Source organism: Naegleria gruberi (genome assembly GCF_000004985.1).
Source record: "Naegleria gruberi genomic scaffold NAEGRscaffold_84, whole genome shotgun sequence".
In the NCBI taxonomy this organism is placed as follows: domain Eukaryota; phylum Heterolobosea; class Eutetramitea; order Acrasida; family Naegleriidae; genus Naegleria; species Naegleria gruberi.
Window position 1 is genome coordinate 46,672 of NW_003163243.1, and position 22,070 is coordinate 68,741.

The 22,070-nt window shown below is 34.2% G+C and overlaps 13 protein-coding genes and 4 non-coding genes across 17 annotated transcripts; 10 read left to right on the plus strand and 7 right to left on the minus strand.

The window, feature by feature from the left end:
• Window positions 1-162: 162 nt before the first annotated feature.
• NAEGRDRAFT_54270 (uncharacterized protein) lies at window positions 163-1,377 on the minus strand (the record flags this gene model as incomplete). The annotated part of the gene is made up of 1 exon (XM_002669306.1): window positions 163-1,377. The coding sequence occupies one exon, from the start codon at window positions 1,375-1,377 to the stop codon at window positions 163-165; it is 1,215 nt and encodes a 404-aa protein (XP_002669352.1).
• Window positions 1,378-1,520: 143 nt separating this feature from the next.
• On the plus strand, window positions 1,521-1,593 carry NAEGRDRAFT_t805. Its single transcript has one exon. It is a non-coding gene; the product is annotated as a tRNA-Arg (tRNA).
• Window positions 1,594-1,805: 212 nt separating this feature from the next.
• Window positions 1,806-3,365, minus strand: NAEGRDRAFT_75708 (uncharacterized protein; the record flags this gene model as incomplete). The annotated part of the gene is made up of 1 exon (XM_002669307.1): window positions 1,806-3,365. The coding sequence occupies one exon, from the start codon at window positions 3,363-3,365 to the stop codon at window positions 1,806-1,808; it is 1,560 nt and encodes a 519-aa protein (XP_002669353.1).
• Window positions 3,366-4,013: 648 nt separating this feature from the next.
• On the plus strand, window positions 4,014-5,156 carry NAEGRDRAFT_75709 (uncharacterized protein; the record flags this gene model as incomplete). The annotated part of the gene is made up of 1 exon (XM_002669268.1): window positions 4,014-5,156. The coding sequence occupies one exon, from the start codon at window positions 4,014-4,016 to the stop codon at window positions 5,154-5,156; it is 1,143 nt and encodes a 380-aa protein (XP_002669314.1).
• A 76-nt stretch (window positions 5,157-5,232) lies between these two features.
• Window positions 5,233-5,920, minus strand: NAEGRDRAFT_75710 (uncharacterized protein; the record flags this gene model as incomplete). The annotated part of the gene is made up of 2 exons (XM_002669308.1): window positions 5,233-5,805; window positions 5,855-5,920. The coding sequence occupies 2 exons, from the start codon at window positions 5,918-5,920 to the stop codon at window positions 5,233-5,235; spliced, it is 639 nt and encodes a 212-aa protein (XP_002669354.1).
• Window positions 5,921-6,083: 163 nt separating this feature from the next.
• Window positions 6,084-6,157, plus strand: NAEGRDRAFT_t806. The gene has a single exon. It is a non-coding gene; the product is annotated as a tRNA-Val (tRNA).
• A 409-nt stretch (window positions 6,158-6,566) lies between these two features.
• On the plus strand, window positions 6,567-7,081 carry NAEGRDRAFT_59962 (cofilin). The gene has a single exon (XM_002669269.1). The coding sequence runs from the start codon at window positions 6,600-6,602 to the stop codon at window positions 7,014-7,016; it is 417 nt and encodes a 138-aa protein (XP_002669315.1). The 5' UTR covers window positions 6,567-6,599; the 3' UTR covers window positions 7,017-7,081.
• A 145-nt stretch (window positions 7,082-7,226) lies between these two features.
• NAEGRDRAFT_t807 lies at window positions 7,227-7,298 on the plus strand. The gene has a single exon. It is a non-coding gene; the product is annotated as a tRNA-Pro (tRNA).
• A 645-nt stretch (window positions 7,299-7,943) lies between these two features.
• Window positions 7,944-8,849, plus strand: NAEGRDRAFT_75712 (uncharacterized protein; the record flags this gene model as incomplete). Its single annotated transcript, XM_002669270.1, has 1 exon — window positions 7,944-8,849. The coding sequence occupies one exon, from the start codon at window positions 7,944-7,946 to the stop codon at window positions 8,847-8,849; it is 906 nt and encodes a 301-aa protein (XP_002669316.1).
• Window positions 8,850-8,931: 82 nt separating this feature from the next.
• On the plus strand, window positions 8,932-9,927 carry NAEGRDRAFT_75713 (rab family small GTPase; the record flags this gene model as incomplete). The annotated part of the gene is made up of 4 exons (XM_002669271.1): window positions 8,932-9,002; window positions 9,096-9,190; window positions 9,259-9,454; window positions 9,504-9,927. 4 exons carry the CDS (start codon window positions 8,932-8,934, stop codon window positions 9,925-9,927), a joined length of 786 nt encoding a protein of 261 aa, XP_002669317.1.
• Window positions 9,928-10,154: 227 nt separating this feature from the next.
• NAEGRDRAFT_54274 (uncharacterized protein) lies at window positions 10,155-11,669 on the minus strand (the record flags this gene model as incomplete). Its single annotated transcript, XM_002669309.1, has 1 exon — window positions 10,155-11,669. One exon carries the CDS (start codon window positions 11,667-11,669, stop codon window positions 10,155-10,157), a length of 1,515 nt encoding a protein of 504 aa, XP_002669355.1.
• A 90-nt stretch (window positions 11,670-11,759) lies between these two features.
• On the minus strand, window positions 11,760-11,833 carry NAEGRDRAFT_t811. The gene has a single exon. It is a non-coding gene; the product is annotated as a tRNA-Thr (tRNA).
• Window positions 11,834-12,424: 591 nt separating this feature from the next.
• NAEGRDRAFT_75715 (uncharacterized protein) lies at window positions 12,425-14,923 on the plus strand (the record flags this gene model as incomplete). Its single annotated transcript, XM_002669272.1, has 1 exon — window positions 12,425-14,923. One exon carries the CDS (start codon window positions 12,425-12,427, stop codon window positions 14,921-14,923), a length of 2,499 nt encoding a protein of 832 aa, XP_002669318.1.
• An 826-nt stretch (window positions 14,924-15,749) lies between these two features.
• NAEGRDRAFT_75716 (uncharacterized protein) lies at window positions 15,750-16,838 on the plus strand (the record flags this gene model as incomplete). Its single annotated transcript, XM_002669273.1, has 1 exon — window positions 15,750-16,838. One exon carries the CDS (start codon window positions 15,750-15,752, stop codon window positions 16,836-16,838), a length of 1,089 nt encoding a protein of 362 aa, XP_002669319.1.
• A 1,529-nt stretch (window positions 16,839-18,367) lies between these two features.
• NAEGRDRAFT_54276 (uncharacterized protein) lies at window positions 18,368-19,057 on the plus strand (the record flags this gene model as incomplete). Its single annotated transcript, XM_002669274.1, has 1 exon — window positions 18,368-19,057. The coding sequence occupies one exon, from the start codon at window positions 18,368-18,370 to the stop codon at window positions 19,055-19,057; it is 690 nt and encodes a 229-aa protein (XP_002669320.1).
• A 958-nt stretch (window positions 19,058-20,015) lies between these two features.
• Window positions 20,016-20,975, minus strand: NAEGRDRAFT_54277 (uncharacterized protein; the record flags this gene model as incomplete). Its single annotated transcript, XM_002669310.1, has 2 exons — window positions 20,016-20,687; window positions 20,781-20,975. The coding sequence occupies 2 exons, from the start codon at window positions 20,973-20,975 to the stop codon at window positions 20,016-20,018; spliced, it is 867 nt and encodes a 288-aa protein (XP_002669356.1).
• Window positions 20,976-21,381: 406 nt separating this feature from the next.
• On the minus strand, window positions 21,382-21,960 carry NAEGRDRAFT_54278 (uncharacterized protein; the record flags this gene model as incomplete). The annotated part of the gene is made up of 1 exon (XM_002669311.1): window positions 21,382-21,960. The coding sequence occupies one exon, from the start codon at window positions 21,958-21,960 to the stop codon at window positions 21,382-21,384; it is 579 nt and encodes a 192-aa protein (XP_002669357.1).
• Window positions 21,961-22,070: the final 110 nt, after the last annotated feature.

Consider the following 22,070-nt stretch of genomic DNA (forward strand, 5'->3'; position numbering starts at 1 on the left):
TGAGCAATAAAAAATCAACTTGTTTCTAGCCTGCCGAAAATGTTCTTCTTTAAAAACAACCTTCCAAAGTTGTTTCTTTTTTTTTGTAGTTAGTTTTTCATCGTAGATGAATTTGGCGGTTCTTTTTTGGAACTGGTCATTCTAGGATTCTTTCAAAAAAGGTTAGTAATTATTGGGATGAATGAAGGGATTACTGAATGGATTGGTGAATGGAAGGGATGGTGATGAGGTGATGGGTATTATTGGTTGAGTATTTGTAGTCAATTCAGGTGTTGGATCAGTAGGAGTGAAATTTTCTTCCAAATTTGATGAGAAAGTTGTTGGAAAGGGTATTGAAGATGATCCAGATAATCCAGGTAATGGAAATGATGGATTTGATGAGGTTATTGTGCTATTATTCAAAGTAAATGATGGAGATTGTTGTAAATTTTCAAATTGAGGAAATGGAATAGGATTTGGATTGGATGATTCTTCCTTTGCTGGTTCTTGTGCAAATTTCTTTTCAGTATTCATTAGCAATTGTCTATAAGCATCACTCAGTGGCGTGTGGTGTGAAAACTCACAGGAGTCACCCTTCTTACATGAATTGTACAAGTGGAAGAATTTACATGGGAAAGTCTTCTTGTCATGACTGAATGGACAACTATCTCCCTTATGGCAATTACCGTGAAGGAAGAATTTGCAGAAATCCTTGACTAGTGGCTCTTTAGGTTCCATAACTTTGAATTTTTTGTGAGCTGATCTATCATCCTTCTTTTGTTTTCTCTTTTTGTCCTGTTTGGTCTTGTTTGATTTGGAAGGACTACTCTTTTTCTTTCCTTGCTTTGTTACTTTTTCATGTTTTTGTGTTTCATCAATTTTTTCAACCAAGAATTCTTCTCTTATTTGTTTTGAATTATTTTCCAAATTATTGATTGGAACAATTTCACTTGGAATTTCTAAATTAGATAAAGATGGATTAGCAACAGTTTCATTACTAGATGCTTCCTCACTTGTAATATTCTTCTTCTTTTGTTTCCGTGTTACTTTCTTAATTTTAGGCTTTTCATTAGAATTTGATTTTTTCATTTCCATTCCGAAATTATTTCCTCGATCCAATGAATTATCCTCCTCAGTACCGACTTTATTTTCCAAAGCTAGACCTCTCAAACTATCCAATCCTTTTTTCTCATCCCTTTGTCCTTCATATTTCCTCGTCAAATCAATTTGTTTTGGTGTTTTAATAAATTCATCAAAAATCGAGAGCATTTCTGGTTTGTTTTTAAACCACTCGGAAGAAGCCTTCTCTCGGAGACATTTCTGCAATGCTTCTATCGAACATTCATTGGTGTTATCAGCAAGTGTTTGGGTAGAGTGATCATGTTGATGTTCTCCCATTTTTTTTCTTCATGTTCAATTTATTAACCTATCAAATATTCATCATACCACTGTTTTACAAAATATTATTCAACTGATTCATATGTAACCATATTAAACAATATTTATTCAACTCTTCACATATGTTGAACACTTAAATGTAAGTACCCTTGGCTCAATTGGAAGAGCATCGGCCTACGGAGCCGGGGGTTGTGGGTTCGAGTCCCACAGGGTATAACTTTTTACTACATTGCAAACTATCTTTATCTTCTTTATTTTCGTTGAATCACAATTCATTTAGATATTTGAGGAATTTAACATAAGTTGAATAAATTCAAATATTTACAAGAAGGGATTCAGAAACAAAGGTTTACTTATATTGAGTTTAAGAAAAATTAGAAAGATGTGTTGAATAATTAAACAAAATTTAATTTTTTATCTTGAATTCCTTACAATTCAAAAACTTTACCAGTATTAAGAACAAGATTCTTATCGATAGCTCTCTTAAGAACTCTCATAAGATTGACAGCTTCTGGATCATGTTCAGTGTAGAGACCTTCTTGCTTACCAATACCAACACCATGTTCACCAGAGCAGGTACCATCTCTTTCAATGGCTCTCTTAATGAGAACGTCATTGAATTGCAAGATGGTTTCCAATTCTTGCTTGTTGCTATCCAAGTATGGAATCATAAAGTGGAAATTACCATCACCAACGTGACCAACAATTGCAGGTGGGAGAGTAAAGTTACCAGTCTTGGCTTGATTTTCATTGAATTCAACAACATCACGTTCACTCAATTCAATAATATCAGCAAGCTTTGAAACTGGAACACAGACATCAGTGACGTACAATTTAACATCACCCTTCTTTCCTTCCTTCAACTTGAAGGCAGCATAATAGACATTTCTTCTAGCATGCCAGACTTCCTTTTGTTCATTTTCATCAGTGGTTGCAAGATACTCACGACCACCATGCTTCTTGGCAATTTCTTCGACAATTTCAGAAGAAACCTTCAATGAAGCTTCATCAGCGCCATGGAATTCAAAAAAGAGGGTTGGACTAACTTCAAAATCTCTGTTAAATTGCTTGTTAACAGCCATAATACCATACTTATTGATGAGTTCACATCTGGCCATATTTGAAACACCTCTTGATTTAACTTCAATAACAGTCTTGGCAGCATCACTGATAGAATTGAAAATGACACGACTGGCCAAAACCTTTGGTGGCTTGCTGATAATCTTCAAAGTAGCTTCAAGAATGATACCCAATAAACCTTCACTTCCGACAAACAAGTGAGTCAAATCAAATCCAGTACTGCTCTTCAAAGCACGAGTTCTTGTAGTAATAATGGTACCATTTTCATCTGGCAAGACAACCTTAATTTGTAAAACATTTTCACGAATAGTTCCGTGAGCAACAGAGAGAGTACCACTAGCACCAGTTGATAATTGACCACCAATACTACTGTCACTTCCAGGATCGACAGCAAACATTAATCCCTTATTTTCCAAATATTCATTCAATTCAGATTTCTTAATACCAGTTTGAACTTTAACTTGTAAATCTTCTTCATACAAGTGGAGAACTGAACGCATCAATCTCATATTAACAGCAACACCTCCATGATATGGAACTGCACCACCTTCCAATCCAGTCAATGTACCTTGAGCAACAATTGGTAATTTTTCACGAACACACAAGGCCATAATCTTGGAAACTTCTTCATTACTAGTTGGGAAAACCAAAACGTCAACCTCTCCACGATGGAAATGAGAAGCATCAATGGTATGTTTAGCAATAGTTTGTGTTTGATTAGCATCAGCCATATTCTTTCCAAACTTGGTACTAAATACTCTGCTCTCATCTCCTCCAACAATTGAAAGAATTGTTTCATAGTGTTTATCAGTAAACTTTTGATAGGAAGCCACTCCTTGTTTTTCCACCACTTTGGATCCGACAACATTTTGCTTTTGAGCAACCAACAATTGTTGTTTAATTTCCATATTTTGATAATATAAGAAAGCCACGAGTGGCACCAACACTAAAATCAAGAGTTTGGATAACATTCTCTCCGATGTGAGTGTTGTTGTATAGGTATGTCTTGTTGTATTTTTTTTTGATTTTCCTAAAAAGTTTCTGATTGTTTTGATTGAGCGTCTTGTGCAGGTGTGGTGATATTAACTTCATAGTAGTTGAATATTGAGGTTGCATGATGACCATTATGTTATAATTGACTATTGAGGACCTCACTCGATACTGAGCGAAAAAAAATTAAGGACATTTAGAAGGATATTTAAAAAGCTGAAAGCCGAATGGATATTGAATAAGACCTCTTACTCCTTCATTCCGAAAATTAATTTTCAAATATTTGCATAATATTTATATCTAAATAATATTTAATAAAAAGGAAGAACTTGAACTCATAGAATGATGAACCTTGGGAAAAGCTAATGATGAACTTGGTTTTTATTAATAACGATAACATTGAACCAACCAAACACCAAATCAAAACTTTGAAAAAATACAACAACTAGTAGTAGGAAGAAGAACTTCTATTTGCAATTCATCACTACAGTCGATTTCATTAAAAAAAGAAGAGGAAATTTATAGTAGATCAAATTGTCAATTGTTATTGAAAAAATAGTATCATCATGAAGGCGTTTTTAAAGAATTTTGCAAAGGCTATTGGAGGTTCCGATAAAGTTTCTTCTGAAAGTCAAGTCTTGTTGGAGAATATTCCATTCGAAGCCAAAATGAGGGAACAATATCCTTGTAATGTGCTTGGTTATAGTACTTTTTACAATGATCAAGGACTACCAAATGATAGAACTCAACAATGGTGTCCATATCAAGTTATTGGACCACCTACTTGTTATCCAAATTTAGGAGATAATGTGACTGCTTGGTGTCCTGCTGGAATGGCTGGTCCTGAACACATTATTGTAGAATATGAAAAGCCAGTTATTGCAAAGGAAGTTCATGTTTATGAAACCTTAGGACCTGGATCAACTTGTAAAATATCTTGTAAAGTATATAAGGGAGAGGAAGATAAATCAGAAGAATGGATTGTCTTGTGGGAAGATAAAACAGTCGTGACAAATGTTTCGGCTACAGCAGCAAGAGATTTTTCTCCTCCAATCTCTCAACTAGTTCTTACCAAGGTTATAAGGGTAGACTTGAATATTACATCCACTTGGTCTGAAATTGATACAATTAAATTAGTAGGAAATTATGATGTGGATCATGTGGAAATTACAGAACTTGGATCAGAATATAGACAATTGTTCACTCAAGCTCAGGAAGATGGGCAAAACTACTCCGATGTCACCATTTCTTTGGTTAATTCTGACAAGCAAATTAATGCACACAAGGGAATTATTGCTAGTAGATCGCCATATTTACTCAAACAATTGACTGTTCAAGATGGTCCACAGATTCATTTAGGGCTTGATGTCTCTTTTGAAAGTTTAAAACAAGCCATCTCATTCTTGTATTGTAATCATTGTGCTGTTTCTCTTGATACACTTTTTGAGCTCTATGCAATTGCCAACATTTTTGATTGTGATGATTTGAAAGAGTTTTGTGAACATAATTTGACACTCTTGCTTACTCCAAGTAATCTTCAGGAAGTTTATGATAAGGCAGTTCAAAACCATCATACATCATTAACAGATACCATCCTTAGAGTTATGTTCAAGCACTACGATAGAATACAACAACTTGGTTTACAACAAATTCTCACAGAGAAAGATGCTCTCACCCTTAAAAATATGAGACGATCAAATAGTAAATAATTTACGCATTCCTCTAATACTCTAAATTATTTAGTGAATTATTCAAAGTCTAAAATTTCATTTATTTGGGAAAATCCTAAATTCCTAAAATAACTCTCTTCTTTGCCGTAAATTCCTCCTCAGTCAAAATTCCAGAATCTCTCAACGAGGCCAATTTTTCCAAATCCTGAATAATTGAATCATTCTTTGATTTTCCAATTTGACTTGTTGAAGTTGATGAGCTAGTGTTATTCGATTTTTCATTTACAATAATTTTTTGATAATTAGTTTCACCAGTTTTCACATCATATTCGAAACCAGTTTTTTGTGGAGATTTCTTGAAATTCTTTGAATTTTCAGAGATTGAAGTAGCATGAGATGAATGTTTAGATGTAATGTAAGCTTGACCAAAGTTTCCATCAAATCTTTGTTTGAAACGAAGTCCTTGAGAGCCATCAAACAAGATAAAAGTTCCATCACTTGTCAAGTTGAAAGGAAATTTCTTTTCCAGTCTAACTTCTGGCATACAAAGTTTAATTTCAATTTTGTGTTCACGAGAAATATTTGGAAATGGTATGTTTAGAATAACGTGTTCATTCATATCGGAATCTCCACTTTCGAATACTTTTTCAAATTCAGCATCCGACGTGACTGTTCTCACATGAATAGTCTAAAGAATGATGAATTATTGAAAAGTTAATGAATAATAATATACATACTGTTGGAAACTCTTCGGAAGTTGGAAGTTTATAAATGAAAAGGTTTAGTTCAGTTGTTATTGACATTTTTTTTGGTTTTGAAATTGATAAGAAATCAGTGATTACCGATTTGTACATTTTCTAATGAGTACTTGTCAGTGAAATAAATGTCATGCCTCCATTACACAGTTGCTCTACCTTGATACAGTGATTTAGTGCCAATATTAATAAATTCGAAAATTGAATGCAAGCGCCGTTAGATCAGTTGGTTAGATCGTCAGCTTTACACGCTGAAGGTCAAGGGTTCGACTCCCTTACGGCGTATCTTTTGCCAAGTTTTTGAATTTGACCTTATTCCAGGAAGTATGTGTGCTACCTAAACGCATCACTTCCTTTCAACAATGACCGAAAATACCATGCAAAATGATGATGTACATCAAAGAAACTTCAATTTTTTCACATCAATATTGGCGCCATAAACAATAAACTTTTATTCTCCCAGACACCTGATTTGCTTGTCAATCAAATCTAACAAAAAATCCATCAATCGAAACACTTCAATTCATTGTAAAGTGATTGACAGGTTCGGAGGTTACATCCTTGACTTCAACGAACACTTAGCAGCATCATCTTTGCACACACCACGTCTCAACCAACTTTTGCACAAACCCATCACACAACTTGTCAACCTGCACGTCAGTTGTTTAAATTTTTCACACCAATCAACTCTTTCAAAAAAAACAAAAACACAAAACAATCAATACAAATGGCCGGTGTCCCAATCCACGATGATGTTGTCGGTGACTTCAACGCAATGAAATTGAAGAAGGAATCCCAAGCTATCAAGTTTGGTATGACTGCCAAGTTGGATCAAGTTGTCGTTGTTGAAAAGCTTGCCTATGGTACTTCATATGATGATTTCATCAACTCCTTGCCAGATAACGACTGTTTGTATGCCGTCGTTGACTTCCACTACGATAACGAAGATGGTCACAGACAAAAGATGATCTTTATCAATTGGGCTCCAGTCAAGGCTCCAATCAAGAAAAAGATGGTCTATGCTGCTACTAAACAATCTGTTAAGGATAAGTTGGTTGGTATCTCCTTGGAAATTCAAGCTACCGATAAGTCAGAAGTTGAAGCTTCCGTTGTCATTGAAAGATGTAACGCCATCTCCAAGTAAATTTTTTCTACTACTAAAAAACAACAACACTAAAGTAAAAACACACGAGAGATTTTGTATCATAATTAGTATATGTTAAATTGTTGTTCTTCTATCTCGATGTCATCATTCGTAAAAGAATTTATGTAAAAATTAGCAAATTTTTGGTATTATTTAATTTTTAATGAATGAGCTACGTAAAATCACCTTATTATATTAGATTAAGTGTAAGGGACCATGGTCTAGTGGTATGATTCTCGCTTTGGGTGCGAGAGGCCGTGGGTTCGATTCCCACTGGTCCCCATTTCCTTTTACATCTCATTCACTTGTTGTAATTATTCAATTCTGTTTTAATTTGTTCAACCCTACATTCAAATCTATCCCAGGAGTGAAATTTCCTTTTGCCTTAAATCTAAATCTCTTGACCTTTCTTTTCAAAATTATCAAAAAAAATAATCATGCGTTTCTACCCTGCACAAACCACAACCGAAACAGCAGAACAAAAGAGAGAACGCTTGGAACGAGCCAGTAAGGTTGCAATGACTCTGTTCATTGAAGAGATGCGATCAAATTCAAAGCCGAAATTGGTGCCGCTGAAGAAATGAAACATTTGTTATTCATCAGAAAATAAACAGAAGCTCCATGTGAGATTGGTGTGGTAGCCTTAGTTAATTAACAAAAGACGTTCTAAAGCCACTCCGGCTTGGTAACTCCTTACAAACAGTCGTCAATCGTCTTTATCATCTTCCAAATTCTCGCAGGCCATTTCCTTTACCTTCTTCTTACTGTTGAAATGGTATTCCATCTGATTACATTTCTTGATAGCATTGGATTCAGCAATACGCAACTCATCTATATTTCTCGATTCCCACTGGTCCCCTTCTATTTTAATTTATGTATACTCTCTTAAAAAATCAATTTGTGGCATCAGATCAATATTTGAAAAAAATGCCACTAACCAAGCTTGACGTAGTGATTGAATTATTTCAAACTGAAGTTTCGTTTATTCAGCATGTGCAACAGGCAGCTATGTCGACCGATAAATCACGCTACAATCAATTCTACAATTCACATTTACAAAAGTTTCTAAATTTCGTCTCACCAAACTCTCAATTAGTTTCCCAATATTCTAAAATAATCAATTCCGATAATTATCAATTTTTATTAGAAGAATTCACTTTAAATTTTATCAAAGTACTAAACAGTGACGATTTCCTCTCTACTTACATTGTTCTTTGTCAATTCGAATTGAGAAAGGAATCGGCATGTTATTTTTGTGGACGAATGCCAAGATATAAATTGATATTTGATGAATTTTTGAAAAGGGAATCAGATGAGCAGATCAAGATTAGAATCATTAATCCAATTTTGGAAAAATTAAAGGAAATTTGTACAATAATCAATTTAAACTTTGGAATTATTTCAATGTTGAATGTGAAGGAAACCAAGTTTTTTCAAATTGAAACTCTGATTTATGAATTGGTGATTTTGGATGTGAATTTCAATATTAACAAGTACATTTTTGGGAAGTTGATTTACAAGAAGAGAAAATTAGAACATGGAATGATTTATATTCCCATTAATAGTAATCAACTCATCTTGTTGACAGTAAATGGTCCAATTGACCAGCTTTCTTCAATTCATTCAGCAGTTGATTTTGGAAATGAAGGAAAAATTGTATATTCCAAATATTCAATTTACAAAATTATTGACCTAATGAAATGTGAAATTTCCTACAAAGAGGAAGGAATTGAAATCAAGACAAAATCAAAAACAATTACAATGAACTTGAATTTATTCGATTCCAAGATTAATATTTGGAAATTGATGTGTTTGAGGAGATTTAAATTGTAAATTATTATCACTATTGTACTCTTTAAATTGTATTTAAAATTGGCGGGAACCAATTCTAATTCATGTTCCAAATACAAAAAAAATGTATGACGATGAAAAAGTAACTGCCCTAGATAATTATCAGAGAGGTTCTTATCAAGGAGTTTCGCAAAGGTTTGTATTTAATATTTAAATTATTTAAATTGATGATGAATTGATGATGGAAAAAACTGATTCCGATCGGAATGAATCATTTGCATGATACAGTGATGAAACCAATGATAAATTGAGTAAAGATACTTTGGAAATTATTGAATCTTATAATTCTGTAAATAATTCATTCACTCACACTTCTCCGATTCGTATGTATTGAATAATTATACAAGTTTGAAAATATATTAATTATTCTCTCATATTGTTCAAATATTAGCTGAGGGAAAGGTAATTCTTGTGGGAGAGACAATGGTCGGAAAAACATGTTTATTCGTTAGGATTACAAAGAATGTTTTTGGAAGTAATTATAGACCTACAATAGGAATGGATTTTAATATTAAGAAATATAAAATATATGATATACCATTTTCATTGGTATTGTGGGATACTGCAGGTCAAGAGAGATTTAAGAGGTAGGTTTGTCACAATTCACACAATTTGATTTATTTAAATGGAAAATAGTCTTTCGACATCCTATCACAGAGGAGCTAGTGCTTGCATTTTAACATTTGATCTTAATGCTCCAGACACCTTACATGCTGTCAGGGGATGGTACAATCAAGTGAAAACACATGCTGAGGAACCAAATATCAAGTGGTATCTCGTGGGAACAAAATGTGACTTGGTGAAACATGTTGATGAAGTGGAAGTTAAACAATTGGCTGAGGAATTGAAGGCAGAATATTGGGAAGTTTCATCTAAGGAAGGAATTAATGTTGATAAATTATTTAATAGAATTGCCTTTGTTGCTTGGAAGGATAAATTGATAAAGTGGAATGATAGTAACACTTCAACAAATACCATTCCTTCAAAACCTAAGGTAGATATTCAAAAGCCAACTCAGGATGGAACATCTCAAACGAACAACTCTAAATGTAATTGCTAAAACAAGCAATTCAAATAATTATTGAAAATAATGTAAATTAACTTATTCACGACTTGAGCACTTTCAAATAAAACTAGTGTGTTTATAATGATTCCCAGAATACTATCGTTTGGTATTTTCTAATCTTTCAATTTAAATTCATGAAATAATCAATTTACAATCACAGTTCATCCAAGCTTGCAATACAGAACGACGATTTCCAATAAGGTTAGTAATAATACTATAAATTAATCTAATTTGCTTGTTCTCTTTGTTAATCCTTCTCTCCATTCATCCATACTCTTTACAATTTGTACAGAGGTTCTTTCCATCCAACTCTCCTTCTTTGGTGCAAAGAAACCATCAAGAGAGGCAATGTGACCACCACGAGTAGTTGTGACAAGCATCAACTTGTCATAATTCACAAAGGCCTCGAAAGGAATGGAAGAATATGTTGAAATTGGATCATCAAGAGCATTTAAACAAATAGTTGGGACTGTAATCTTCTTCATCTTATTACCAGAACTGTGGAATTCATAAAACTTTTCCACATTTTCAAATTTACCTTCACAGAGTGGTCTATTAATCTTATCATCGACATCTCTGGTAGTACGAAGAGTTGGTAAGAGTTTGATATAATCTTCTGGAAGCAATTCCTTATTCTTCTCATATAATTCAATACGTTCCTTGGCATAGGCCCTATCGTATATCATTCTTTGGAAAATGTTTGATTGAAGAGCAAGAGTAGCAGCATTCAAATCGAATGGATTACCAATTGAAATTGCATAGGCAAATTCATTTCTCGATTCATCGCCATCATCATTAGGAAGATGAATATGATGGTCCTTCAACTTTTTAGCTCCTTGTTTCTTTGGAGCATCCTTTCCAACATGTTCCGATAGATAGGTTAACAGAGTATTAGCTCCGAGACTGAAACCAACACCAACCAATGTTTCATCCTTTCCAACTTCCTTTCTAACCAATTGAATAACATTTCTAATATCCTTCACAGTGTGAGTCAATCCAGGAATTACCTTGGTAGTTTGATTTGTGGATTTTGGCTTATCCAAATCAATTGGATCCAAGTCACCAACAATCGGAGGCAAAGTATGATGACCATGTTGAATAGTGGATGATTCATTCGATGTAGTCTTGTAATCCATAACAACACATCTGTATCCAGCCTTCACAAACGAACTAATTAAATGTTTAACTCCTACAGCACCTGTTCCTCCAGATAAACCAGGAAGAATAAAGATTGTTGTCTTTTTCCTTTCGGATTGTTGTCCAGTAGTAGCAGCAGCAGCACCACCATCAGATGATGAATTTGTTGTTGTTGTATTAGCAGGTTCAAACCAATCCAAATTAATAGTTGCTCCATCTTCAAATTCATATTGATTTCTCTTCTTCTTGAAAAGTGCTTCATCCTGATCATCAATAATGTGTCTACAGGCTGCTCCATATATTGTCTGAGCATGGGTATTGATTAACCACGGAGTTGGACAGAATCTCCTATTAAAATTCTCTACACTTCTCTTTAAATGTTCTTGAAAAGCATCGGCATTATGAATTGCTTTAGGATGATAAATCCAAGGCTTTTGGCACAATACAAAAGTATAATATCCAGCAAATCCTATACATGCCCATTTAAATAGCTTGGATTTGGAGTGTCTTTTGAAGAAACTTTCCCTCTTCTTTTTTCTGAATTCATTATAAAACTCTTGTTTGTTAGAGTTTGAATCATTGTTTGATGATGAAGACATTTTTTCCGATGATTAAATTTTTTTCCATGTACAAATGTGGATTAAGCTTAATCCAAACTGTTAAACTTTCAAAATTTGTAATTAAAAGATTGCCTCCCTTGGGAATCGAACCCAAGACCTCTGTCTTACTAGGACAGCGCTACTGCCAACTGAGCTAGGAAGGCTTACATCAAATGTAAAATTATTATTAACGCAGATTACCAACCTCATTGAAAACTTCTCCTCTGTTATCAAAACTGAGTATACAGTGCAACCAACAAGTGAGAAAAAGAAGCCAGTTGTCACTTTTTTGATTGACCAGCCATTATTGAATCCAGTGGTTATATTGCTTCTTTGAAGCTTCATTGTGATACTAAGCAAAAAGCATAATAGGAAGTGCTTTTTTAATAATACATATATAGACTTTCGAATAAATAGTTAGTAGCATTCACTGGCAGGTAACCTTCTAGTATGGTCAATCAACGAAGAGAAGAAGTTTACAATAATTTGATACAATCCAATATTACTCAGCATTTAATACACAGCAACCGTTTTACAATTGCATAATTCGATCATTTTTCAATTAATATTGGAAATCGGTAATGAAAGAAACGAACATTTCACACTCGGTTGACCTGTGTTATCCAGCAATTTTTGTTGACAAGTTGTGTGAACTGGAAGGAAGTGTCGCGAACCATTTAAACCTTTCGGAGGTATGAAAGGTTTAGTTGACTAACAAATTGGCAAACTAACCGAAAAAAAAGTCAAATCAAACAATGTTTGAGAAATATAAATCTCACGTATTGGTAATTGTGTTGTTGGCCATTCTATGTGTTTCCAATACTTTGTTTTTGACACATGTTAAAGCTGCCACTCGACCAGCTCCTTTCGTTGGTGTCAATACAGCTGCAGGAACTAATTCAGTTGGAGATGGTCTTCCACCTGATGGTGCCACATATGTAAGACCAGTCAGTGTAAAGATTGCTCAAAATGGTGATGTTTTCATTGCTGACCATGATCATTACACCATTCGTAAAGTTTCAAATGGAAAGGTTTCGACCATTGCTGGTAAAAATCTTGTACAAGGTGATTCAGGAGATGGCACATTAGCTGCTAATGCTCTATTATCTGGTCCATCAGATCTCCTTCTTACAAGCTCTGGTGAATTACTCTTCATGGATGGTGGTCCAAGGCTTAAAAAGATTGACAAGAATGGATTTCTGACGTGTCTTGCAGGAAATGGCTCTGAAATTCTTCCAGATGGTTTTCCAGCAAAAGATACAAGATTCACTTCTATTGCTTCTATTGCACAACATCCAGTGACTGGTGAGATTTACTTGTCAGAAACTGGTAATCATACCATTAGACGAATCTCAACTAATGGAAATGTTTATACAGTTGCAGGAACAGGTGAATTTGGATTCAGTGGAGATGGCGGTCCAGCTTTCGACGCCCAATTATTCTTTCCAAGTAGTATTGCTTTCAATAATGGAGGAGAATTGTTTATTTCAGATTTAGGTAATAATCGTATTCGAAAGATTGACAAAAATGGAATAATCTCAACAATTATAGGTGGTAGTAAAGGATATTCTGGAGATGAAGGCAATGCTGCTGATGCCATGATAGATGGTCCATATAGTTTAGCCTTCCATCCTGTCAGTGGTGATTTGACTTTTGTTGACATTAACAATTACAGAATTCGAAAGATTTCTAATAAGGGAATAATTTCAACAATTGCTGGAAATGGTGAAAAGGGATCAATTGGCGATGGTGGTTCAGCACTTAATGCACAAATTTATTATAGTGTTTCAATTTCATTTAGTCCAAATGGTGAACTATATATTGCAAACGAATGGAACAATAGAATTAGAAAGATTTCATTATCTGGAATTATTTCAACCTATTCTGGTGGTACATTCGGTGATGGGTATGATGCTTCAAGTTGGGGTGTTTTGTTTTTACCTCAAGGTGTTTCCATTACTCCAAACGGTGATGTGTTAATTGCTGATTCGAAACATGCACTTATTAGAAAGCTTTCTAATGGAGTTCTTTCAACAATTTACACCAAAACTGAGTTGAGAAATCCAACTTCTGCCATTATGAGACCTAATGGTGATATTTACTTTGCTGATCAGGATGAAAATAGGATTCGTAAGATTTCGGCAACAGACGGAACAGTTTCCATTATTGCAGGCAATGGAGCTACCTCTGGTTTTGAATCAGATGGAGTATTAGCACTTGATGCCACAATTGCCTCACTAGGCACCTTTGATTTCAATTCTAAAGGTGAAATTTTATTCACCGATTTGGAAAATCAAAGAATTCGTAAAGTTGCCTTAAATGGAAGTGTTTTAACAGTTGCTGGATTTAGTGCTGGTATTAATGGAACAATTGCTCCTTCCTATAGTGGAGATGGTGGATTGGCTACTCAAGCTGGTCTTAATAGTCCTTATGGAATTGTTGTCACTCCATCAGATGAAATTTATTTGGTTGACAAGGGAAATTTCAGAATTCGTAAAATTTTGACAAATGGCACAATTATTACAGTTGCAGGAACTGGTACGCAAGGATTTTTAGGAGATGGAGGTTTGGCCACCGCTGCAAGAATAAATCCAAGAGGTGGACTTGCAGTTTCGTCTAAGGGCGACATTTACTTTACTGACAATTACAGAATTCGAAAGGTGTTTGCAAATGGAAAGATTACAACTCTTGGTGGATTTTCATATGGTGGATTCTCTGGTGATGGTACTTTGGCAACTAATGGTGTATTTGATGCTCCATTAGGAATTGCAGTTGACTCAAATGATAATGTCTTTATTGCAGATGTCAATAATGACAGAATTAGAAAGATTGGAAATATGTGTGCAGCTCCATATGTTGTTTCTGGATCTGAATGCATTCCAGTTTGTTATGGAATTAATTCGAATAATGTTTCGAGTGTTTGTTCTGGACGCGGTTCTTGTAATGATCCAAACAATTGCACCTGTCAAGCAAATTATTATGGAAATAATTGTGAATTATTCAAATGCAAGGGAATTGCCAGTACTGATTCATCAGTTTGTTCAGGAAGTGGTCAATGTATTGCTCACGATACTTGTAAATGCAGTGGAAAGGCTTATGGAGCTAATTGTGAGTTAGTTCTTGCTATTTCGAATGTCAATAGTGGAAAGGTTATTCCTAAAAACACTCTTTCTGATAGATTGAACGATGGCGTTTCAGTTTCCATTTCTCTATTGAGTATTATTATTTTCAGTATTATTCTATTGTTACATTAATCAACTTTCACTATTAAGGAAACTTTACAACAATCTTTAGAATAAAAAATTATCCATTCTATTACTACCACTACTTTTTGATACACTGTGTATTCTTCTTTATGTTATGACAAGAACAGCTACAGACAACACCAGCTCGCTGACAAGGACACTTCTTTGTCTTGCAAGCTCCAACACAGTCACACCCTTTCGAATCAAAAAAAACTCCAGCAACTGCTGTTGCTTGGTTTCGTCTTGAGAATTTATCTGTGTTTCTTCAACTTGCTCTTCATCTACTTCCTCACCCAAATTGCTATCATCCATACTCGTCGATTTTCTTCTCCAGTTCCTTGAATTTGCGATTACAAATCCAATCACCCAATTTAATATTCTTCTTGAAAAGTTTAATAGCATAGTATGTTCCAATTTCATTCAAACTAAATCCTCTTACCCATCCAGATGGTCCGTGAGCAACATTATGATAGGCACATTTAATATTCCGTGGCATGCAGTGGCCTCATGGTGTGAATGAAAATATTAGTGCATTTTTTTTTTGTACAGTGATTGTAAAATAATCTCTTGATTTGGTCAAATTCTGAAATAATAAATCAAATGATAACAAGTTAAAGATTACAACATGAATGATACTTTCACATGTTGCCAAATTGAGAAAGAGAAGAACTGAACGATTGAGACAAGTTAAACAGATGGAAAGTCCAGTAAAAACCTCATATCCATACCTACCTAATTGAAATCCTCAAGTATTTGTTGCCAGCAAACATAAAAATTATCAACCTCCTTAATTGTCTCTTTCAATTCCATTTTAAAAGTAAAAACTCGAAAAAAAATGGAACAAAACATCATTCTCGATACCGATGTAGGATTTGATGATGTTTTTGCCCTGTGTTTGCTGTTGTGGAAGATGAGTAGTAGTGGTGGTGGTGGTGATGATGATGATAGAAAGATGATGAATTTGAGAGCAGTATCAACAGTGAAGGGTTTGCAATTGGACACCAATCACGCTGCTAGAATTGTAGAAAGGATATTAAATTCATGTTCCGATTTGATTGTTGGTGATGATGATCATAAATTTTCATCATTAAATATTGATCCAGTGTCATCCATCAAGATTTTCAGTGGAAGTCAAGAACGGATACTACCAGAACATGGTCATTGTTTTAGTGAAGGAGAATGGTTTACGAAGGAATATCAATATAAAACTGATAATATGGCTGACTTGTTGGAAGCATTACCTTTGCTAAATTCGAATAAGGAGTATGAGAAATTGAATGACATGTTAGAATGGATGAAATCATTCCCTGATCAATATTTCACTCTGTTATGCACTGGACCTCTGACTAACATTGCAAAATTATTGGAAATGGATAGAGAATTAATATTGAGGAAGGTTGGAAAACTTGTAATTATGGGAGGTTCATTATTTAATGAACTGGAGCAGGATGTTTTACTGAATGGAAGTGAATGGAATTTCTATTGTGATGGAAAGGCAGCCGAAATTGTATTAGAGGCATTTGGAACAAAGGTCGAGTTGATGAGTATTTATGTGGCCAACTTGAGGGTTCTTAATCAAGAACAGATTAAGGAATTAGCAAGTCATGTCCACTCTGATAGAGCTGTTCAGCAAGATGAACTGGAACCAATACGAAGAATGCTCAAAAAGCTTCTCACCATTTCATTTGATTCGTATGCCTATGATCCTGTAGCTGCAACCTATCTATTCAATCCATCATTCTTTGAAATGAGAAATGTAAAGGTAAAAGTTTATTCCGAGAAACCTCTCGAAGGATTAATCAAAGAGGTGGAATATTTAAAAACTGACCTCGAAAGAAATAGTGGCAAGGAAGTTGAAATTACAGCTGCTTGCGGATTCAATAGAGATGCGTTCTTTGAAATGCTCAAATCTCTAATCGCTTAAATTATTAAAACAATTTTCTGAAATGACATTCTACAATCCATTCTACAGTACAATCCACAATCCAAACATTAAAATCAAGGTAAAGTGTAAAGAGCTGGCTATAAAATTAGAGCAACCAATTAGATAGGTGCTTTCAAAAGGATAACTATTCGTACAGTTTTGAAATTCCTCTTCAGACATTGTCCTGCTACGCAGCAACATGGTTGGACGAGTATTAATTGGATCAGCAGAATAGTTTAAATTTGGAGGGGTCAACTGACATCCATTATCCTCACCAATATTGTATCCATGAGTATTGATACTATAAGGATGCACAGTACTCTTAATAAAATCCAAATAATGAGTGACATTGGTGTAGACTCCAACATTTGTTCCTCCACAAATTAAGGAAGGTCCATAAGAGATTATTCCCTCCAGTACGAAAATAACCTCTCCATTCATTCTTACCCTTCTAAACAATCCACCTCCTGAATCACCTAGGCAAGCATCTTTTCCATCTCCATAACCAGCACAAAATTGATTCGGTTCAGTTGCTCCCAACAATCTCCAATTGCAAATATCAACTGGAGAAATTTGAATAAATGTTCTTTTCAATTTCCTACTTGGAGTAGTATCACCATCAGAATCTATTCCCCAACCAGCAATTAATGATGTCGAGTCAATTGGTACTGATGAATTTTCCAAGAAGGAGGTTACAATCCTATTTCTAATGAGTGGAACAGTTTGATCCATTTCAATAATCCCAATATCATTCTTAATACTATGTGAATCAAAATGAGGATGTGAAATAAGTTTGGAGACACCTCTAGAAATGCCATACCTCCTTTCCAATACACTCGTTCCCAACACTAATCTATACCTCGAAATGTCAGAGAACTTGGCCAGACAATGAGCAGCTGTTAAAACATGCCTTGGACTAATCAAAATTCCTCCACAAAAGTGAATTGAGCTTGCCATGTTGTTATTATTGGAATATTGCAAACTGACCATGATAGGAAATTCTCCCTCCCTAGCATCATCACCTCCTGCAATATTATTCTCTCTAGTGAATCTGATGGTTTGATCCGTGGTGTGTGCTCTTCCGAAATTTACATCAACAAGCAGAAGAAGAATTAATTTAATAATTAATAATAACAAGAAGTATAAATTGTTATTATGATGATAATAATAACGAATATTACTTCTATTTATCATCATCATCATCAATTGACAAATAGATGACGAAGATGATGATGTTCGATGATGGAGAGCCAAGAAACTGCAAAGGCTTTTTTTGTTCTTGTTAATTAACTATTGTTGTTGTTATTCGTTAGAAATTTGTTGTATCGTATTGAAATGACAACATGTGTTGAAATATTAGCCAATCTTTCCTATGGTCCAACAACAAAACTGTTGCTGCTTGCTGGTTATCATTTGCCAGAAAAACAATTTTTTCTTTTGATTTTTCAACATATTTGTTTGGCGGCAAAATGATGCGCTTTAAAAAACCGTTATTTAATATCTATTATTTCAAATCACTATGATAAAAAATGAGCAAACGAAAGAGACAAGATTTTCAAAATCATGATCAATTAATTAATTCGGAGGAGGAAATCTCCACTAACAATAATATAGATACGGAAGAGGAAGCAAAACAGAAAAAATTTGTAAAACTCCAACAAGAAGTATTTTCAGATGATGTTTGTTTTGAAATAATTTCCATGATTGATGATTCGTGGTTTATTTTGAATAATTGTTCCTTAATTTCAAAACAATTCTTTAATGTGATCAAGGAACGTTCCAAACTTGTTATTAAATTTGACAAAAAATTTACAGAAAAAAGAATTGAATTATTGATGAAAAGTCAATTTATGAATAGTATTGTTAATGTTGAATTTTCTAGAAATTTGCTTGGCTCTATAGAAACAACCAAATTCATCAGTGAAATGAAGCAATTAGCATCACTTAATATTTCTAACAATGAAATTGGTGATGAAGAAGCCAAACACCTAGGTGAAATGAAGCAATTAACATCACTTGATATTTCTAACAATCTAATTGGTGATGAAGGACTCAAATTCATAAATGAAATGAAACAACTAACATCACTTGATATTTCTAACAATCTAATTGATGATGAAGGACTCAAATATTTAAGTGAAATGAAACAATTAACATCGCTTAATATTTCTAACAACGTAATTAGTGAAGGAGTTAAATACCTAAGTGAAATGAAATAATTGACATCACTTGATATTTCTAACAATCTAATTGATGATGAAGAAGCCAAATACCTAAGCGAAATGAAACAATTGACATCACTAGAAAAATAATCTGGTTAGAGAAAGTAAGGATGTTGCTCGGAAATGCTGTCTTTTATCATTAACTTTATTTAGCATTGCTTAGATTTTAAACGAGTTTGAAGAGAAATAACTACCCAAAAAAGTGGAGTATTTTAAGAAATTTAACACTATTGGATTTTTAGATTGTCTTTACACCAATGAAATTAGCACTGCATCAACAATTAGTTTCAGGTCAAAAGATAGGTAGGCTCTCTTGATGGACACATAATCTGGGTTACCATTATTCATATAGTCCAACAGTTAAATTACTCTTCTTTGTGATAACTGTGGAGACTCAAATCTTTGGTAATACCACAAGCGAATAAAACTCAACAAACGGCTTTGAATGAACTGAAACACTGGTCGAATATGGAATTGGATTGTTGAAAGAATTCATCAATTTCACATTTTTCACAATTTCTCCAACCAGCTTTGTTCATGCCAAAATGTTTCAAACAAGTCGAACATCTTACAATAATACAATTGCAATATGATTATCAAAATAATTATGAGCATTTTATAATCACTCATTGATTTTCAAGATAATATCAAATGCCCACTCCCAAAATTCAAGCTCTTTTCTGTTTGTGTCTTCATCTTCTTGATCTGCCCAGGTTAAAATGATCAAATCGGAGAATCGAGAGTTGTGTTTTGCTTGTCGTAACAAATTGAATTGGATTCGCAACTCGTTCCAAAGAAGAATACTTCTTGCAATGTCGGCCTCAAAAAGTGGACGATTCCAGATTGGGATTGGTCTCATTTTTTTCAAATTCAAGAAACCTTTCATTGTAACACTCTTTTTCAAACAAAGACTCTGAAATAGTTACACAGAATTAAAAAAATTTGGTAAATGTATTTACAGAATTAAACAACAAGAGCTTTCTTTTTTCTGTTCCTGTTTCACTGCAGATTGTTCTTTAGCATTCGTAGTATTAGTTGAGCTCTTCTCTTGGACTGGCGCTTGCTTACTTGGTTCCACTGTAGTTGTTGCTGCAGTACTTGTGCTAACTACTGTATTATTAGTACTATTTGATGTTGGCTTTGCAATTGGTTGTTCACTTGTTGTTGACAAGACAACTTGTTCAGATTTTGTTTCCATTTTCAATGGGCTGTATTCCACTATTTTCTTGGCAATCGATGTCACGTGTTTACCATGAGCTTTGGCAATCTCTTTCTCTGCAGCAGATAACATTCTTTCACCTGCTCCACCAGCAATAGTTCCACTTCCGTAACAAGATCCACCTTCAATTTGGTCAATTGTCATGAGCTCAGGAATAAATGGAACACCTGCATAGATCATACCATGATGGAGAAGTGGAATCATGGAATTTAATGCAGTAACCTCTTGCCCACCATGTTGTGTTGCAGAGGATGTAAAGAAAGATCCAACCTTTCCAATTAATTCTCCATTCGTCCAAATCTGACCTGTGGCATCGAGGAAGGTTTTCATTTGAGAAGCCATTGTTCCAAAACGAGTAGGTGTTCCAAAGATAATGGCATCATATTGAGGTAATTCATCATAACTTGCCTATAGAAATAATTATTTTGAATTTAACACAATTATAATTTTCAATATTTTCATTTTGTTTTAAAAATCAAAATTAAATATATAACAACTTACAATTGGAATGTGTTCCATTGCTTTTTGAGCATCTAATGCACCCATCTTTTCCAAAACTTCCTTCGGAAGAGTTTCTGGCACTCTCTTGAGTGTCACTTGAGCATTTTCCACCATGGAAACTCCTTCAGCAATGGCCTCAGCCAATTTAAAGATGTGAGTATATGTAGAGTAGAAGAGAATTAAAACCTTGACCATTTTCCAATATCTGTTATTGTGTTGAATTTCCTTAAATATATTATTAATATTAAGAGGTAGATGTTGACTCGTTTTTTTACAGCAATATTACCTTTCGAGATTCTTTTGAGAGTTTTTAAGTATTGTGTGTGGATGCAATAGTTGTTCAACTCGTTTGTGTTGGTGTTGGTGGTCAAATGTTTGAAATGTTTGGAATTTACTAGAGAGGATATTTTAGTCCCGAAAGCATGATAATAAGAACGCACGCTTAATTTGAGACCACTAGATATGGCTCAATACATTCGTGAGCACAATATGAAGGGTTAGTGCGCACTCAGAATCTGAGATGGAAGAAATTACTAAATTAAATATTAAGAAACTGTAGTTCAATGGATGACAAGTGTACATGTATTTGAGGTTAAGGAATTTATTCTTCATCTGAATCTTCTTCTTCTTCTTCAGAATCATCTTCACTTTCTGTCTTTCCTACTAAATCTTCAAATACTTCCTTTGCATGTGTTTCTGGTTTGACACTTCCATAAACCTTGACAATTTTCATGTCCTTTCCAATAACATAGGTTATTCTACGTGCTGATTTACTTCCAGCTCTCTTAGATTGAGCATTATACTTTTCCAAAATGTCTCTATCGGCATCAGAAATTAGGGTATGTTTCAAAGCTGCCTTTTCACAGAAACTCTTGTGACTCTTGACAGAATCTGTAGAAACACCCAATAATTTGATATCATTCTTTTCAAACTTGTCAGAATACTTGCTGAATGCAATATTTTCCTTCTTGCAACCTGGTGTATTATCCTTAGGATAGAAGAATAGGACCACTGTCTTTTTAATCTCTGAGAGTTTAACAGTTTCTCCATCTTGATCCTTTACTTCAAAATCTGGAGCAATAGAATCAACTTCCAACAAGTCAGAATCTGATGTTGTCTTTTTCTTCTTACTCTTGGTTGATGATGTTTCCGAGTCGGCTTTCTTTCTCTTTCCTGCCATCTTTGAATTACTTCTCTGTGAATGATGTTATTGTGAATTTTTTTGTTATTTGATGAAGAATTTATAATTGAATTAATTTTGGCTCCTTGATGATGATGAAATTATATTAG

Bases quoted from the DNA above. Each gene is read 5' to 3' on its own strand.
- NAEGRDRAFT_59962 (XM_002669269.1), top strand. From the start codon at position 6,600: ATGGCCGGTGTCCCAATCCACGATGATGTTGTCGGTGACTTCAACGCA.